This window comes from Equus caballus, chromosome 26 (genome assembly GCF_041296265.1).
Source record: "Equus caballus isolate H_3958 breed thoroughbred chromosome 26, TB-T2T, whole genome shotgun sequence".
NCBI classification, from domain to species: Eukaryota; Metazoa; Chordata; class Mammalia; order Perissodactyla; family Equidae; genus Equus; species Equus caballus.
The window spans coordinates 22,595,166-22,614,736 of record NC_091709.1 but is presented as its reverse complement, the minus strand read 5'-3'; the positions used below and the strand labels follow the sequence as shown (position 1 = coordinate 22,614,736).

General features: G+C 36.7%; 1 protein-coding gene and 1 non-coding gene across 22 annotated transcripts in view; both read right to left on the bottom strand.

Moving 5' to 3' along the window:
• The window catches only part of LOC138920927 (uncharacterized), a 613,683-nt gene that overhangs the window by 26,899 nt on the left and 567,213 nt on the right, over window positions 1-19,571 (bottom strand). The window contains exon 4 of one of the 21 annotated variants that reach the window (XM_070252395.1): window positions 2,451-2,873. The exons of the other annotated variants lie outside the window; for them this stretch is intronic. Coding sequence (XP_070108496.1) covers window positions 2,770-2,873 — 104 coding nt within the window. The 3' untranslated portion in view covers window positions 2,451-2,769. Of the gene's footprint in view, window positions 1-2,450; window positions 2,874-19,571 lie in introns of those variants that run through there. 21 annotated transcript variants of the gene reach the window in all.
• Window positions 13,192-13,295, bottom strand: LOC111770869 (U6 spliceosomal RNA). The gene has a single exon (XR_002804303.1). It is a non-coding gene; the product is annotated as a U6 spliceosomal RNA (small nuclear RNA).

The window sequence follows — 19,571 nt, the reverse complement described above, 5'->3', positions numbered from 1 at the left end:
ACTATATGGAAATACAAAATATCTAAATTTATATCACAGGAGATTGCTATGAGGAAATCAGAGATAAAAATATAGTTGATAGGAAAAACCAAAACATGTTTAAATTACCTTATGGTTTCAGATGGGCTTATTACCAAAAGAGTTACCCTCTCAAGATGGTTATTTAGCAGCCACATCTTCCCCTTTGGCCTTTGCAGGAAGATCAAAAATAGAATATCTTATAATATTCCAATTTTTATTGAGTACAACATGGCAAAATTGAAATTATGGGGAGAAAACATAGAAACAAAACCTAAGTATCAAAACAACAGTATCTCTTTGAAAAGTACTGACCAGGGTCTGTGGCTTCAACAGGGAAAAGTAGAGATGGGATGGCATTTTAGGTAAAAAATGATGAATTTTTTATTACCTCTGCCTCCCCAGAAGCTCCTTATTGGAAATCCATTCAAAAGAGAGTATACAAATACCAGTAAAACTACAATCCTTCTTTTTAGCACTACACAGTAAAATTTCTACAAGTCCAGAAAGTATTTTGTCTTATACAAAAATAAGATAATAAGCAAATGCCTTACGAAATTTATAGCATCAGGCAATTTCTCTGAGTTATTCTTTCAGTCAGGGAAGAGGAAAAGCAGGGTTCCTTCACAAGAGGAGCAATCAATTAAGATGACTTGAGTGAAATCCTGTGAGGGGTCGGAGGAGACAACTGATATTTGAATAGTACTTTTCTTAAGAGCTAAAAGCATTATGGACTACAGTACTGTAGGCTGGAGTATTTAGTCCTTGTCATCTATAGTTGTTTTCATATTTGGAGATGGATGGTTAAACGTATTCCATTTAAACACAGTGCCAATAGTTTAACTGGGCTAAAATGCCATCTTAGTTTTGTCAATTTAGTAACAACCGTTTAACTGGAATGGATTGCTCAACGGGACCCATCCCTGAAACAATAGGGAGGCAGTATGGTGTAGGAGTAGAATAGAGTTGAGTGTATACTGTACTGGAATGGTGTGGGCTGCAGTGTGGTAAAGCAAAATATAGGCATTTATTATAAACGTGCAAAACCACCCCTAACATTTGTGGAGTCTGGGGCAAGAGTACAAATAGGAGCAAACATACATTACATCTAAATATTTAAAAGTTATATTTCTAACTAACCAACGGTTAAGTAAAATATTTTATCGTATATAACCGAATAATAACAATCTAGAAAATATAATTAAATCTATTGTTTTTGAATGACTGAGTCAGCCAAATACCGGAGATCGCTAAATTCAATTATTAACGCATATGGGTGGATATTCTGTTGACTGGCTGAAGATAAATCTTTTTTTTTTTTTTTTGAGGCAGATCAGGCCTGAGCTAACTACTGCCAGTCTTCCTCTTTTTTGCTGAGGAAGACTTGTCCTGAAGCTAACATCCATGCCCATCTTCCTCTGTTTTATACGTGGGATGCCTACCACAGCATGGCTTTTGCCAAACGGTGCCATGTCCGCACCCAGGATCCGAACCAGCGAACCCGAGGCCGCCGAGAAGCAGAACATGTGCACTTAACCACTGCGCCACCAGGCCGGCCCCTGAAGATGTCTGGATAAGCATAAAATGAACATATGTGATTCATAAACTATTATATATGTAGTCCATAAATTTATCTGTGCCTTTGTTTCAGCAAAATCATGAATTGTGCTATTATTACTAAGATTTTCACATAGTTGTGTTCTAATGGCATCTAATGATGTAAAGAGCTAAAATGATAATATTTAATTATATTCAGAGTTCACAATAGTTGAATTATTTTCATCAAGAAGTATATATTAAAGCAAATGTAAAAGTTAACTATAATCAAATTCTCTCTCATATGTGCTTCAGAAAGTTATTTCTTCTCTAAAACATTCAATATTATCTTCTGAAAGTATGGGCAGAATACAAATTATACTGGATGAACATAATTAAGTCTAGATTTTAGATGTGGCTGAACTTTTAATTTTAAAAAATGCAACTGAACCTTATTTTATCAAAATAAGGCTATTCACTATTCTAACATTCAATAGTAATCCAGCTGTCCATGTAGAGAATAATCTTAAATTCCTCATACAACTATTGCAAATATGTTCCTTCATGGTGTTTCCCCATGCTGGGATTTGGAATGCTGAGAAATTATATTATATTAGGTAACAATTTGTTGTAGTCATGCTATCTGAGAGATGGATTTGTCAAGTTCCGTTGTCTTTTCCTCTTGCCTAGGTGCTTCAGCTGATCAATCCTCCCCATACTCTGCATCAGTGTCTGTCTTCTATGTCAGCAGCTCAACAAACTTCAGTCATGGCTTTGGATAAAGATGCAGCATGCAAGATGTAGAGAAGCATTTTCCTGGGGCCTAAGCAGTATAGAGTCAAGAGAGAAGATGTTTTGGCTTGTAGGTGGTGCTGTGCCAGAAACAGAGGCATCCATATGCTCTTTAACAACTTTATTTTTTGTGTGTCTTTGTGACATATGTCCTGCCAAAGCACTGGGCAAGGTCCACTGTTGCCCAGGCTGGAGGGCAACACTGACTATAGGATCTGCAGTCAGACTGCTAGCATTTGGACAAGGGTTTTATCATTTATTAGAGGGAAATATCAGGCTTTTCTTATGCCCCTCTGCAGATCCTTTCAGCCATACCTTCTCCAGGGCCTTTGGCTGCTATTTCATCCAAGCCATTGCTACAGCAGTGATCTATACACAGGCTTCAAAAGGCTTCAGAGGGAAGCAAATCAACTCTAGCTTGAGTCATTCCCTTGCAGTGCCTCCTGTGCCTCCTTCTCTGGCGCATTCCTGTGGGTGAAAACACATACCATGCCAGGGCATCCTTTCGACAACGTGCTTGTCCAATCCTGAAATAAATGTGGGAAAAACATTTGACCAATAGGACCCATGAGCCCATGGATAATTCTTCCCTTTTCCTCTCCTACAATGGACAGTATTGAGATGCATTCATCATAAGGCCTCTCAGAAGATGGTCCTGAGAGATCCAGAACACTTGCACTTGAAATCAAGTACTGATCGGCTCAGTAACACTACATTATGTTGACTCTCTCCTTCTCGGTCTCAGTCCCTTTTCTCTAACTCCTGCTCCCTTGGTTTTGCATTCCCTCATAAAATTTTAGCACATAACTCTTTGCCTTAGACTCTGCTTTCTGAGGAATCTAGGCTAAGAAAATGCATGCTCTTAGGTAAATAAATTCCTTTGTGTCTCAACTTCCTGATATGGAAATGAATAATAATAGCATTCATCTCCTAGGCTAATTGCACTGACCGAATGCATTCACAGACAAAAAAAAAATTCTGAGAACATTTCCTAACACACAGAAAGCAGAACTTGAGGCAAAATTTTGCGTACCAATCACTTTTACATCTCCTTTTCCCAGTTGCAGAATTTTTTCAAATAGAAGCCAGTGTTCTTGGTTCCATGACTATTTTTTTTTTTTTTCATTCACCTACATATGTTGAGCGTATATCTTGGGCTAGACATCATGCTGTATACCAGAGATTTAGATAAAGAACATACTCTTTCTCTTAAACAAGCTCAAAGCCAGGTGGAGGAGGCAGAAAAATTTTAAAAAACAGTAAATACAGAGAAATAAATACTGGCAGGGATATTCACAACACTATGGGAACAGGAAGAAGTTCCCTGAAATGAAAGGCTTGATAATTCATTTCAGATGAAACTATAACTTAGCTGAATTTTGAAGGGCACGCAGTAATTCACTGGGACAAGTAAAGCACGGATCGTTTCACAGAGAAAGCATGAATGTGCAAACATTCAGGAGACGTGGAAAAGAAGAGCAAGAAGAGTACATCCTGGTATTACAAGCAGTACTGCATTTTTATGTGTAAAGTTCAAAGTGGGGAAAAGGAAAAGATAAAACTGAAAAGTAGCAAGGGCAACATCAGGAAGAGTTGTGTATCTTATCCTAAGATGTAATTCATCCTAAGATGAAGTCATTCAGGAGCCATAGAGGGAGTTTAGGCAGAAGAGAGAGACTTTTACGAAAAATCACTCTGTGTTGGTAGAAGTAACTGGAGGTGGCATCACAGGAATGTGAATTCAGTAACTGAGACCAAAAAATGACCTGAACTCGGGACATGGCAAAAATGGTGGGGATGGAGAGGAAGGAACTGATTTGAATTTTATTAAAGAGCAAAATAGACTTATAGGTACATAAACAAATATACAATAGATAGATAGATAGGTAGATAGATAAACAGGTAGATATTACAAACAGACAGGTATTTATAAGTATTACAGATAAATAGGTATTTGTGTATACCTAAATATATAGAGATATGCATGGTGACTTAGAGAGGGGTGGATTGAAAGAGAAGAATTCCGCACCATTCTTAGATCTTGGCTCAGAGATGGTGGAAGATGATACTAAGAATCAACATAAGGCATATCAGAGGAGGAGTCATTAGGAGCAGCGTTTGGAGGGTATAAGATGAGTTCAGTTTTGAACCTGTTGAATTTAAGAGATTTGTGTGACAATCAAGAGCAGATCCCCAGAGTTCTGGAGTAGAGAAGGTGTATAGTTGCACTGAGTTTATGGTGAGAGAAAGGAGAAAAAGAGGACTTAAAAATACTATCAGAGGGGTCAGCCCCGTAGCCGAGTGGTTAAGTTCCTGTGCTCCGCTTCAGCAGCCCAGAGTTTGCACTGCTCACCAAGCCATGCTGTGGTGGCATCCCACATAAAATAAAGGAAGATTGGCACAGGTGTTAGCTCAGTGACAACCTTCCTCACACAAAAAAGTACTATCAGAGGCTTTGAAGAAAATTTGTTCTTTTGAAAATCTTCCTGTAAACATTAATATACAACTAAATATAAACAAATGCTGGCTGCTTTGACCTTGTATATTCAGCTAAGAAAATTGGGACAAATTTGCTTGTTTTTATTAAGCTTTTCTAACATTCCACAGAGTTAGGAAAGGGAAACAACTTCAAAATGTCGATAAATAATTATCTGAATTACACACAGCAAAAACAAGAAGAACAGTTGACAATTTCCTTGTTTTGGGGGCATTTAAAAATATGTTAATGCTAGGTATCATATATGATAAATTTATCACAATGATTTAAAATAATTTGAGGTAGGAAATGTTCTGGTGGAAGCTACAAAGATCCTTCAGGAAAAGCCTTTTAGGAAGTGATATTTAAGCTGAAATCTGAGAGGCGAAGAAGAATCAGCCATGCAAAGGCAAGAGAATGTTCTGTAGAAAGAATTGCGTTATACAGAATATTGAGCGGAAATATCTCTAAAAAACATACCAGTTTATGGAAATTATCCCCTCCATAAAAAAATGCTTAGAAACCAAATGATTTCAGTAGCATGGCTTCTAGGAACTGAAGCCAAATTCTCAAAAATAAAATTCAGCTTCTTAATCACATTCAAGAACTGAATACTTGGGCAAAAGACCGACTTAGAACTGAATCCCCAGACTTTGGTTAATTATGAACATGTCAGAGTTCCATAGACTATGGCATGGAAGTCACCCACGGCCTTCATTAGACTAACTTGTGGTATCTATTGGGCTACTGAAATGTCTCAACAGTATGGGGAAACACAAATTAAATATATTTTAAGACATATGATTTCATATCCCAGAGTCTACGCCATGGATTTCATTTAATCTATATCAAAACCAAAGAGCTATTATCAAATGAAAATAAAACTCTCTGCCCTGTATAAATTTTGACTCTTACATATGCAGTATAAAAAATCAAATAAATCTATTACAGCCACAAGTTCATGGCAGCCAAATGAACTGGCTGTTTCAAAATGTGAAGTTTCAGCGCTGCCATTTTCTTTGGCAGGGATGGGATGGGTTCTAAAATAAATACCAGCAAACAGTCTTCCCCATTAATTACATGTGTAATCATCAGTGGTTGGTCCAAATTAAGGTCTGTTTTCTTTTAGTTTTCTATATACCAATCCCACAATCACTGAAAATAATTGAAGAAAGATAACAGTAGTAAAACATATACAGAACCTATCGACCTAACTCCAGACAGCAGTACAGCATGAACTACACTCTTCTAACACCCTTTCCACATCTAGCTCCACTTTCACCAGCAGCTATTACATTAAAATGTACAATACCTAGCACATTCTGGGGTGTCTGTTGAATGCATCACTAAAATGAAAAACACATAAGAGTAGCCCTCAAGGAGCTTTCAATCTAATACGTTTCACTTGAAGTTCTTGGGGCCAATTCCTATAAATTTAAGAAAAATCATCTAGTCTCTTAATGACTCGTCAGTAACCACAGACATATTTAGAAGCAAAGTCAGTATGTTTACTTAGATACTGTCCAGGTGGCTGAAACATTGAAAATATCCGATTACATTTATTGAGAAATATGCAGTTTGGAGGCAGAGTAGAAATCCATTGTAAAGATAGGAGTAGTAAAAATTAATCTGGGCCTTAGATTTTCTGAGTATGACAGCCAGCTGCAATATACATTACTATGATACTGTAAAAAGTCTTGATCACACAAAGATCCACCCAAGCCACCAAAATCAGGTTTTGTGTGTGTGTGTATGAGGAAGATTTGCCTTCCTTTTTTTTTTTGCTTGAGGAAGATTAGCCCTGAGCTAACACCTGTGCCAATCTTCCTCTATTGTGTGTTTGGGTCACTGCCAAGCATGGCTGACAAGTGGTGTAGGTCTGCACCTGGGATCTGAACGCACAAACCTGGGCTGCCAAGGCAGAGTGTGCTGAATTTAACCACTACACCATGGGGCCGGCCTCCAAAATCAGTTTTAAGTTTTTTGCATTTTATTACTATTTTTTGCTTAAAAATGACTTCTATTACCTAGAATAATTTTAGATCACATTCTCATTCTCACCAATTCTCCATCATCTTTATTTTTTATTTATTTTTTTATTGAAGTCACATTGGTTTATAACATTATATAAATTTCAGGTGTATATCATTCTATTTCAATTTCTGTGAAGGTTACATTATATTCACCACCCAAAGTCTAGACACCATCCATCACCATATGCATGTGCCCTTTTACCCCCCACTTCCTTTCTGGGAACTACCAATCTATTCTCCATGTCCATGTGTTCGTTCGTTGTTGTTTTTATCTTCCACATATGAGTGACATCATACAGTATTTGTCTTTTTCCATTTGACTTAGTTTGCTTAGCACAATGCCCTCAAGGTCCATCCATGTTGGCACAAATGGAAAGATTTCATTTTTTTTTTTCTTACAGCTGAGTAGTACTCCATTACATATATATACTACATCTTCTTTATCCATTTATCCATTGATGGGTGCTTAGATTGTTTCAAATAATGTTGCAATGAATATAAGGTTGCATATATCTTTTTGAATTAATGGTTTTTTGTTCTTTGGATAAATACCAGGAGTGATATAGCTGTCAATCATCTTTAGAGGCTTCTTCTGTTAATCTTTTCCTGACAAATTCTTCCCAGCAACATTCTCTCCTTTACTTATCCACTAATCCTTAGGTTTTTTATGGCATTAGCTGAGACATAACACCTAACACACACCAGACACTGTTCTTTACATATCTTGATTTGCATATGCATGAATCCTATTAAATCGTTTAGATTAGGAAAGGTAAATGCATTATTATTATCCTTGTTTTATAGATGAGGAAACGAAGAAGTAGTTTAAGCAACCAGTCCAAAGGTACTCAGATTGTAAGTGGGTGGTAAAAGAAGAGTCTAAACACAGGCAAATCCCTCCTGAGTCCATGTGCTTAGCCATTACACTCCATGGCCTCTTTCTGACCCTTGTATTTGCAAGTGGTGCCACAGTGTTATATTTTACATCATTGATTTCCTCTTCTACACTGGGGGTTCATAACAAAAATGTCCACCTTTTTCATCTTTGTCTTCAGAGTCAATTATGATATTGGGTATCTTGTAGATGTGAAAAAATATTTGCTGAATAAATGAATTCATAATTTTGACTGGAAGGGGTGTCCTTGTCAAAGGTACATAGTTTTTGAGGTTTCCATAAAGAAGTGAAATTTTCCAATATGATAATACTATCAAGATAAAGTACTGATTCCTGAAACTTTTCAAAATTTCTATCATATGCAATGTTGATTTACTAATGGTCAACTTTCTGTAAAACTAATAAAATGTAGCAGAAAGAAAAAGTCCATTTGATAAATAAGTAATATTTTCTATTCTTTCAAATATTTGAAGATAATTTTTTGAGATACACTTTCAATCTGCACAAATTCTAATTCTTTTTTTTCCCCTTAAGTTCTCTATTAGTCTAAACTCTGCTCGAAAAAAGCAACTCCATTGCCAACTACTACAAGCCAGATTAGTTTCTTTCTTTTCTGCCATTGCTATTTTCTCAGCAGGTTACAGCTGGCATTTTGTTGCTTTCAGCTATGATGTAAGTTCTCTGCTTCCCAAATCAGTTGTTTTCACTAGCTTAACCATGATCCATCTGCTAGGTTTTCCACTGTTGTTCATGCCTTAAATATAACCTGTTCAGATAAACTGTATGTTCTCAACTCTCAGTTCTTTAATATGTGAGGCTCTTGAAAAAAGAAGCATGAACTAAACCAGAGAGGACAGCATCCCTTCTGGGAGTGTGTTGTCACATGACATCAGGTTCTGGTCCATATTAAGTGACTACGGAGTATCAGTAACCTCAAAGCCTCCTTTACAATTTTCCAGTACAGGACACTGTTTCATTCTCAGGAAATAAGTAATTCCGTAAGTATTTTTGTAACACAACTTGTGTTGAATGGCAGATTAATTTTTCTCAACACTCTTTTTCATTTCTGGCTCTTCTGTTTCTATTGGCTGCTTCAAGAGAAATAATTCAATTGAGCAAGTGAATATGCTCTTATCTATACTGAAACATTGATGAAACTCCAAGCACACAGTGTTGCTTTGTAGGGTCAGTCGATGAGAGATGGGGAGACCTGAGCTGAGACTGCACCACCAAGTCAAAGGCAGTCAAATTTGTAATGGGCATTTTGGCCATACATTGAACATATGGTAGAGAAAAAGATTTTACAGTGAATCCATAGTTTACAAAACCTGGATAAACTCCTGGACAGTGAGAATATAGGATGAATTCTATGCAATGGAATTTTTTTTGCATTGACTTTTTAATTACTAAAATACTACATGTTCTTTGTAAAAATTTTAGAAAATATGGAAAAGCACAAAAGAGAAAATGAAGATAACCTATAATCCTACTACCCACAAATAACCACCGTTAATATGTCAATATATATTTTCAAATTGTTTATGCATATATAAATGATTAAGACCTGTAATATCTTTTATTATCTATTTAACTTAATGCTATGAACAATTTCCCAAAGCATTAAATATTCTTCTAAAACATATTTAAGTGGCTGCAAAATATTTTGTCACATAGGCTAAACACTATATAGCTTATACACTATAATAACCAAAGTCCACTTTTGTGTATATTTGGTTTATTTGGTCATTTCCAATTTTTTGAATATTATTTTAAAAATAACCACATGGGGCCTGCCCGGTGGCACAGTGGTTAAGTGCGTACCTTCTGCTTCTTGGGGGCCTAGGGTTCACCGGTTCGGATCGCAGATGTGGACACAGCACTGCTTGGCAAAAGCCATGCTGTGATAGGTGTCCCATGTATAAAGTAGAGGAAGATGGGCATAGATGTTAGCCAGTCTTCCTCAGCAAAAAGAGGAGGGTTGGCAGTAGTTAGCTCAGGGCTGATCTTCCTCAAAAAAAAACCCCCGACATAATTAGTGTTTCAAATGCCTCTGATGCCCCACCACTATGCTCTAGACCTCACTATTGATTCCAGCAACAACTGTAGTAGACAGTTTTGTTTGGGCATTAATTCTCTGTGGGCTGACAGCATCTCTCCTAAAGCAGATGTCTTTCTCCCAATATGAGGTCAAGAATGCCCAAGAAATGACCCTAATCCATGAAGACTGTAAGGGGATGGAGAACAGAGGTGATGCCTTCAGAGCAGCCCTCAACCAAGAGAAGATGAACTCTCATGGATGAACGCTTCTCCCAGTTGATCCTTGAGAGAAAAATTCTGAGAATCATTCAATGGGCTCTTGAGGAGATCCCAGGTGGGATGACGCCCCAGCTGGTGACCTTTACAATAGTCACTTATTATAGCTTTTTCTCCTTCCCTCAGTCTTCCTGTCCCTCATTCTTTTGTCCTGGTATTACCACACAAACACAAGTCCTTGTCCAAGGTTTGCCCTGGGAGTAGGGAGAACCAGGCACTTCAATTATTATTCTTCCATCATTCTGTGCGCCTATTTCTGATTTTTTCCATTGGACTGATTGCTAGAGGTAGAATTGCTGAGGTGAAAATCAGCAACTAAAACAAGAATTTTGATACATACTACACATTGATAAACTTTAAGCCAAAAAATACTCATTGCTTAATTACCCTTTTTCTCCTAAATCGATTTATTACTTTTTAACTTAAGAAAACTTTTAATCCTATGTTTATTCAGCAAACAGCTATTTTATTATCTTTGGCATAATCTTTAATCTTAGAAAAGCCATCCAAGGAAGAGATACTTGCTGTCCAAACTCCATGACCATGCCTCTAATTTCTATGAAATCTTTTTCTCAACCAAGAATTTCACTGGCTTTTCAGACTTGAGCATAACCATCTCCTCAGAAAGAGTAAAATGCCACAATAAAAGCTGTCAACATTCCATGTCCACGTTTTTTGAAAATCAGTAGAATTCACCTTTATATAGAGACATGTATTGGTAAAAAAAATTTTTCCATTTGCCAATTTTCACTTACTATTTGGTTTATAAAATAATCTCCCTCTGAAATGTATTCAAAAGCAAGATACTTATTTTAATAACTGTATAAGTGCTGTGCTTCCTTTGCCTGCACAGGTCTAACCCAATCATTCCCTAGACAGCTAAGGCGCAACACCATTATTTTTAATCCACCTGTTCTGACTCCCATCCAGTGGTTCTGTGATTACACCACTGGCCCATACTAATAAGCTATTCCATGTTTTCTGGTTAGGAATGTTTCATAGAAGCTGCTACTGAATCTCAAGGTTAATGAGGGCCTTTTCCTAAGTAAATGGACTCTTTTTACTTGAAAGAGAATTCAACTGTATATTGTCTCTTAGTCTTTCTTGAGCCCGATTTCTATTGTTGCCCTCATCCTCTCTAGTTCTTTATTTCATAGGAATTATGTGCATCTTTAAGTAGTCTGTATATATGTATAAATTCTCTTTATTTGACACTGTTGACATTATATCTTTTTAGATAATGTACTTACACATGCAATTCTATTTGACTAGGTCCATGGTTATAGGTTCTTTGAATTGCTTTACGACATCCTTTAACCATAAGATAGCCAATATTATTGATTGCATATTTAATATTTTATCTTAATTATATGCATTCTTTTTCCCACACGGATTTAAGGTACCTCACAAATAAGGCATAAGCATAAATGGAAATGTAAAAAGAAAATTAGAACCATGGTAAAGAGAAAAATATAAATCTATCATTCATAATCATTAATATGGGTGCTATGTCCAGTGTGGTGTCATTAAAGTCAAAAAGAAAGTGTTTCAAGAAGGGAGGAATGGCAAACTTTGTCAAATGTTGCTAGGAGGTCTAGTAAGATGAGGACAGAGAAATGTTCCTTGGATTTAGCAGCCTGGAGATTGTAAGTGACCTTGACAAGAGTGGGTTAAATGGCATCTTATGGACCATGCTTGGGGATGAAGCCACATTGGTGTAGGTTGAAGAGTGAATAGTTGCTGAGAAAGGAGAGACAGCAAATGTAGATAACCCTATTGAGAAGGTTTGCTTTGAACAGGTTAGAGAGAGATGGGAACATAACTGAAATATGATGTAGAGTTTAGGGGTACCCAGAATTCACTTTTAGTTTGGGAGATACTAACATGTGTTTCTTTGAATGTGAATATCATAAGATGTTTTCTCTTAATGATCTTCCATAAAGGTCAACCACATACCTTTCAAAAAAATTACTGAAGCAAACAAAAGCTATCATCTGATTCTTTTAAGGAATTTAATACATACTGTTCAAAACAAGTCAAGCATTTAATTGAAGTTAATTTGAAGATACTCAGTAGAACATTTAGGACATATTAGGGTAGATGAAGGTACCACTGAGGAAGTATCTTGATTAGCATCATACACAGAGGGAGCATCCCAAAAGGAAATATCGTTTGACGTTTTTCTCACCATAAACATACTGCTGATCCATGCTATAAGCTATGGCCCTTCGTGATGCCAGAAGTTTCTAATTCCAAATGCCCTGTTTTAAATCAGTCTTTCACTCTCTCATGGTCTGACGGCCCAATTACATGCCAGCCATCCTCCAACCCAGTGTCCTGATGATTTGCCTGGGCATCCTTATTTAAGAACCAAAGATTTCTGTGCTTCGGAGGCTGAACTTTCAATGAAAATATCCACAGTCTCGCCTGTGGTTATCTCTAACCCTCTCCTCCCACATTCTATGCTTGAGATGTACTATACAGCAATGGAATGTCCTTGCCTTTGTGCAATCAGCACAGTCTTACTCAGGATGCCTTACAAATACGTATAAATAGATATTCTTACCCCTGACTCATTTTCTCATATTCCTAAGGATAATTCACTCTTCTGCCAAACTTCCTTCACATTCCCATCATACTCATTATGATTTCTATCATAGACATGCAATAAAAGAGAGAAAACAAAGCCTTATATAAACTATCTCTTGTTCCAAGACTGTAATCTCCTTCTTGGCAAGGACCAGATGTTACTTATCTCATGTTCTCTGAACTAACACATAAGCACACTCAAAACATATTAGTTGAAGAAATAAAAAGAACTAATGAAAAATCATTTGAGGCACTTTTAAGTTTCTATAAAATGATCATTTTCTAATCTTATTTAGTCATCCAATATCTTCTTGTTTAATCCATTAAATAGATTTAATCATTCATTTAACTCCTCCCTATGCTCTCACCAAATCATTTATCACTTATTTTTTCTTTCTTTTTTTTTATTGCAGTAGCATTGGATTATAACATTATATAGCCCTCAGATGTACATCACAATATACCTCAAACTCTGTGCAGATCACATCATGTTCACCACCCAAAAACTAATTATAATCCATCACGACACATGTGCCCAAAAAGATATGGAACGCTTCACGAATTTGTGTGTCATCCTTGCGCAGGGCCCAGGCTAATCTCTATATCGTTCCAATTTTAGTATACGGGCTGCCGAAGTGAGTACTATTTTTTCTTTCTAATACAAACTAATTAAAGATTTTTATCCTTTTTCTGGCACTGTCATTTGTTCCCTTTCTTTGATGTTTTTATTTTTATATAATTGTCCACTGTGAACAGTGACTTTTATATGTCTCAGCGACCATCACATAATATATTTAAAATGTCTCATTATATTACCATATTCCTTTATAAGGAAATAATAATACAACTATGTAAATAGGCTCTGATGTAACTTTTGAATGATAGAATTAGTCAGGAGAATCCGGAGGTCTCATCTCAGGGCCAGAGTCAAGATGCTATCAAAATACATGACAACTAGGAGAATAGCACATGAAACTGGAGAACCGACTTAGGAAATAGAGAGCATTCCATAATTATCTGTGAAATTAATGCCTTCATATATCCAGAACAAAGGTATAATAATGGAATTGTTTGGGAAGAATAACTGAATTAAAGTTAATATGCTAAGAATACATGAAATAACTATATTCTAAATCTAATATAAATCATGTAAATCACTAAAACCAGGAAAAGAAGTTTCATAAGATTTTCTTCAGTCAACTTAAAGAAATTTTAAATAAAGCTATGGGTTGACAGGTTCATATCAAATGAGAATGATGACAGAGCAGTTCAGAAGGAGCATGATCTGATAGCACAGTTTTCTGTGATAGAGGTAACATTTCCTAGGGAAGACATCAATCTAATACTTGCTCACAGGGAAAAATTAGATGGGCTTCTAATAGCAGAAGGAAACCTTGAGGAAACAATCACAAGTTTACGAAATTGAATTCCTTTCCCTAAGGGAAAGGAATGGAAATGTCAGCAAGATTAAGAAAATCAACTTTAGGAAGCTAATTGTATCAAGCTTGAAAACTAGTACAATGAGTCTTTGGACTTCTCTTAGAAAGTGGAGTTCAGAGAAGTTGGCTATCAAAAAGAACAGAGTTCTGCCCACTCAAAAGAAATTATACCAGGATCTTTGAAAGCCAAGAAGGGAAACAAGCCAGTATGACTAAACCCAGCACTTTGGTTGAAGTTGAAGGGCAGAAGAGAAGGACATGTATAGTTAAATTTAGAAAGAACATTACAAAAGGGAAAAGTAGGGCAAATGAAATACCTAATAATCAGATATAAAATATCTGCTTTAGAGAGAATTCTCTTTTTTCAGAGAGGGATAAAAATCACAACTAAGGTGATATAACTATTTTCTTCATTTATTCATTCCACAGATACTTGTTGAGCGCCTACTAGGCATAAAGTATTGTTTTACGCTTAGACATTCCCCTTGAACAAAACAAATAACATCCTTCCCTTGTGGACTTACATTCTTAAAATATTATACATATCTCATAAAAATTCATGAAAACATCATCCAATATATTTCTTGATGTTGTATTCGATTCAATCCTCTACACTTTTTACACGTGTTTTTGTAATGATGATTCATGCTAATCTGAAACCATAACCCTAGAGGCAAAATCCTTTGTAAACTCTATTCACTCAAGTAAAAAGAACTAATACATTTTAGAACAACTTTCAAAAATAGAGGTTGAAATGCAAACTTTTTGTTGTTATTATTGCTATTGATTCACTTAACCAAATAATCATGATATAATGGACACTACATTTTCCCTTCACAATAGCCACTCCTCCTTTCTTTCCAGGAGAATCCTGATTTTTTGGGGGGTAACCATTACCCCCACCCCAACACACACATAAGTACCCCACTCCCATCAAGATATCTTGATGAGGTAAATCCTGCTTCCTCCAGGAAGAGAATGATGGTCCAAGGAAAAATCCCATTCTCCTTGAGAGTGATTGGTTTAGGAATGGACTTGTGACCCAATTCTGGTTTCTGAGTCATTTACTCATAGAGGCCCCGAATCGTTCTTCAATATTTAAGTGAAGCTATTGACAATGACACATTTGTCGTAATTTTAAAAGAAAAGTAAATACATAAAAGAGAAAAGAAAACTCTACTTTAATCTCATCCCTGAAACTATAGCAGGGCATATTTTAAAAACCTTGTTCTGACGAGTCTTTTGATGTTTCTCTTTTCTCATCTATTATTCAGTTAAATTTTAAAAAATTGCAGCTACATGAGAAGGTCACGATTGCTCAGTGGAACTGCTTTCCTAGATGATTTAAAATTGATTGATGTTCTATTTGACAGTCCTTTCCTAACTGATTTTACTCATACTTCCCAAATAGTTCCCAGGAGATCTATGACACAAACCCCCGGCCTCTCAAGTTTCAGACTTACACCTTCAACTCTTTCTCTGAGTGCAAAAGACACGTCTCGCTCATACGGCAAACCTAAAATGTCTCAAACTGAGCCTAGTGTCTTCTTTCCCTCAGTCTGCCCCACTGCCTTTGTTTTCCACCATAGTTTACACAGCATCATTATCCTCTAGGGTAACCAACCAGAAACCACTCCCTCATCTTCCTCCCTCTCATCTATTCATGAAAACAAATTGGCTCTATGACCTATTATTTCTAAGTCTAAATTATCTCTCAAGTTAATCCACTCATTTCCCTTTCTGTAGCCAATGGCTTATTCAGGAACTCATCCACTCTCTCCTCGATTTCACAGTAGGGATCTAGCCAGTCTCTCCCACTCCTCTCTCTTCCTCGTGCTACCATCACATTATTTTCTTACCAGGTGTGTGTGTGTGTGTGTGTGTGTGTGTGTGTACATACCAAAAGCTTGGCAGAACAAGGTCATCCATGATCTGATCCATACAACTTTTCACAGACTTGACTCCTGTTTTATTCTCCTTTGTGAAGCCTGTATTACAGTCAACCCAGGACATTCATCATTTCCAGAACATGCTTTTCTCCTTTGCCTTGTTCACAGTGCTCTCTCTAGGATGCCATTTCCTTAGGCCTCTAGATGTTGAAATACTATCCATTCCCAAAATTCCAGCCCAAACTTTCCCTCCACTTAGAAATGTTTTTGATTTCTGAGGAGAATTCTTCTCTTCCTCCTCAGTGTTACTATCAGGTTTTGTTTGGGTTCTACCGGGCACTTATCTACCTTCTCTGCAACTTATATTGAATATATATTCACATGAATAATTAATGTATTGTTGTTAGGTAAAAAGTCAACTTATTTCTGGAAATATAATGTTCAAGTGTTAGCTAATAATACTTGCCCCATATACGACATTACTATAATAGTAATTTTAATTTGCTAGTACATTTTATTAAGATTACCAATAAATCAAAAACAGTATGGAAACTAAGAGGCAAAAATATTAACAGGGTAGAAAACACAAGGAAAAGACCATTTTAAAGAGCTAAGGAGTTAACGGGATCTAAATTGGACTCCTTCTTTTGGGTCTGTAAATTGACTGGACTACTAGAAAATATTTTCCACATATTTATACCTTCCCTTCCCACTACCCTAGCATGCACCTGAATCTGAGAATCTGGTAGCCTTATTTAGGTTTAGCCCTTTCCATTCCCAGGACCAAGATCCCCTTTTTGATAGTTGTGACCCTCTGAATATTTGACATGACTTAAAAGAAGACATAGGAAGACCTGACTCAAGAATCTTGAAGGAAATATTTATTGATCTCAGATGGTATCTGTCATACCACAGGACTTATCATATACTTACTTGGTTGTACATCTCTCTCCCCCTCCTTTAGTCAACAGGAATGAAATCTCCATGACCAGAAGGACTTTGTCTAGCTATTGATAACAGTATCCCCAGCACCTAGGACAGTGCAGGTTCCATGATAAGTCCTATGACTAAGTATTTCTTGACTTATTCATATGAATTACAATGTCCCAATCCAAGCATGATTTGGAGAGAGTGATTTTTTACAGATATCTTATAAATCCTGTTTGCTTGCTACTAACAAAAATCTATATTCACCTCACATCATCTCCCTTATAGCTAGATGTGGCTAAATGACGGAATTCTGGCCAATGGAAGTCAGGTACATCATTTTGGGGATGAAGTTTATAAAAGGAGGAAGACATCCTCCAAGCTCACTTTCCTCTCTTGCTCATTTGGAGCAGGCAAGGGTGGAGGTTCTTAGCCCTTAGGGGCTTGTGGACAGGATTCAGGGGTTCATAAACTTGGATGTGAACAGATTATATTTTTAAATGAGCCTTTAACTGAAAGGTAGCATTTCTTTCACTTATGATGGCAATCAACAAATCCCAGGAGCATTAATAGCACTTAAGACTTGCTCACCAGTCCAAATCACAGATATTTCATATCACATTTCTGCTACTGCAGATATCTCAAAATATTGTTTACCCTCATTGCTACTTCAAAATTATGGTGGTTATTTGAGCTGTGTTGCTAGATCTAGTTATTTAATGCCAATTAAAAAGTACATATATTTATTGCATCAAATTCATTTTATACACATTTTTATAAACATGTTAATAAAATTGCTTTCCTTTATAATCCCATACATTTGTGTATTTAAAAATATTCTACTTACAAAAAGGTCTTTAGGAGTTTTTTTATGCAGTTTTTTTGGGGGGTTTTTTCGGTGAGGAAGATTGACCCTAAGCTAACATCTATCACCAGTCTTCCTCTTTTTCCTTGAGGAAGATTGTCACTGAGCTAACATCTATGTCAATCGTCCTCTATTTTTTGTTTGTGGGACACCATCACAGCATGGTTTGATGAGTGGTGTGTAGGTCTGCACCCAGGATTGGAACCCGCGAACCCTGGCCTGCCAATGTGGAGCTCGAGAACTTAACCACTAGGCCACCAGGCCGGCCCCAGGTTCCTTAGGGTTTAGCAGAGTAAAAGATGGGCCCATGGCATAAAAGCAAAAAGAATGAAGAACCCAGGAGTCAGCTCTGATGGCCTGCCTGGTGGTTAAAGTTTGGCACTCTCATTGCTTTGGTGGCCAGGGTTCATTTCCCAGTTGCAGAACCACACCACCCACCTGTCAGTTGCCATGCTGTGGTGGTGGCTCACATGGAAGAGCTAGAAGGACTTACAACTGGGATATACAACCATGCACTGGAGCTTTGGGAAGAGAAAAAAAAAGAAGAAGATTGGCAGCAGATGTTAGCTCAGGGCAAATCCTTCCTGCACAAACAAAAGAAAATGAAGAACCCTGCCTCTGGATTGGCAGTCATGAGATGAAAGAAGTGTGGGCCCCCGAATTATCACAAGAGGAGAGCTTCTAGCTGAAAAGCAGCCCCTTCCTTGAACTATGAAGGGTATGAGAAATACATTAATATTGTTTTTGATCCTTTATCTATTTTGGGGTGTATTTGTTAACACAGACTAACCTACCAAAAATAATACTAGAACATTTTCTTCAGCCTTCAATCTCTATGTAAGAAAATACTATAAACAGGAAAAAAATCAGAAAATAACAAACATGTTTCAGCGTGTTATACGGAGTAAACAGAAAAGGGAAAATACTCACGTAAATATTCTAGCTCTTCAAGGCTCTTTGACTTGGGTTTAATTTATTACAATTCCATTTGTGTAATAAGCTTTCTTATAATTAATGACAATTTCCTTAATATCAGGTCTCTGAAACCTTTGCTTGTTAATTCTCATTCATAGTTAGAATGAAGAATTTATTTTTGTTATAAGAGTGAAAGAATGGTTCTCTCCACTTCAATCACAGTTATGATTGAAACAGCTCTGCCACTTGGTGACATGCATCCAAGTTTCAGTTTTAGTACTTTTTGCTGATATTACAACTGCAAAAATAATGGAATAATGTCCATAATGTCAAAATTGTATATCCTTTCACATCCTTTTCTTCTGCATTGCTAAGCCAGCTAACGCATTTTTAGTCCTCATTTTGTATTGAATGTTTTAAATTGGCCACAGTTTCCAAAAGAACAGATGTGATTTACTTTGGACAAGACTTAAACATATAAATTTCACTTGAGTTTAGAGGCCACTAAAGTCATGGAAGAAGCATCTCATGACTTGTAAACACAACCCATTCTGGGCGAGTGACCAGTTAAGGTGATAAGGGCAAGAGAAATATCTGAGAGCACTTAAGGTGAACTGTTCTTGACCAAACTGTAAACTAAATTCATGATTATTTCACATTGTTATAAAATTGCTTTTTTGTATAAAACAGCAAAATTTGATTTGTTATCATACTCTCTCCTTCTGCAGCCTCCTCTGTAGGCGTCACCCTGTGTGTTTGCACAAAGTCCAAAAGGCAATCACATTCCAATCATTTCTTTTGGCTTTGTGTGTTGTTCTTCATTCTCCACCCATCTGCCAAGGCTGCTTTACCCTACAAGATTCAGACTTTTACAATTTGAAAAT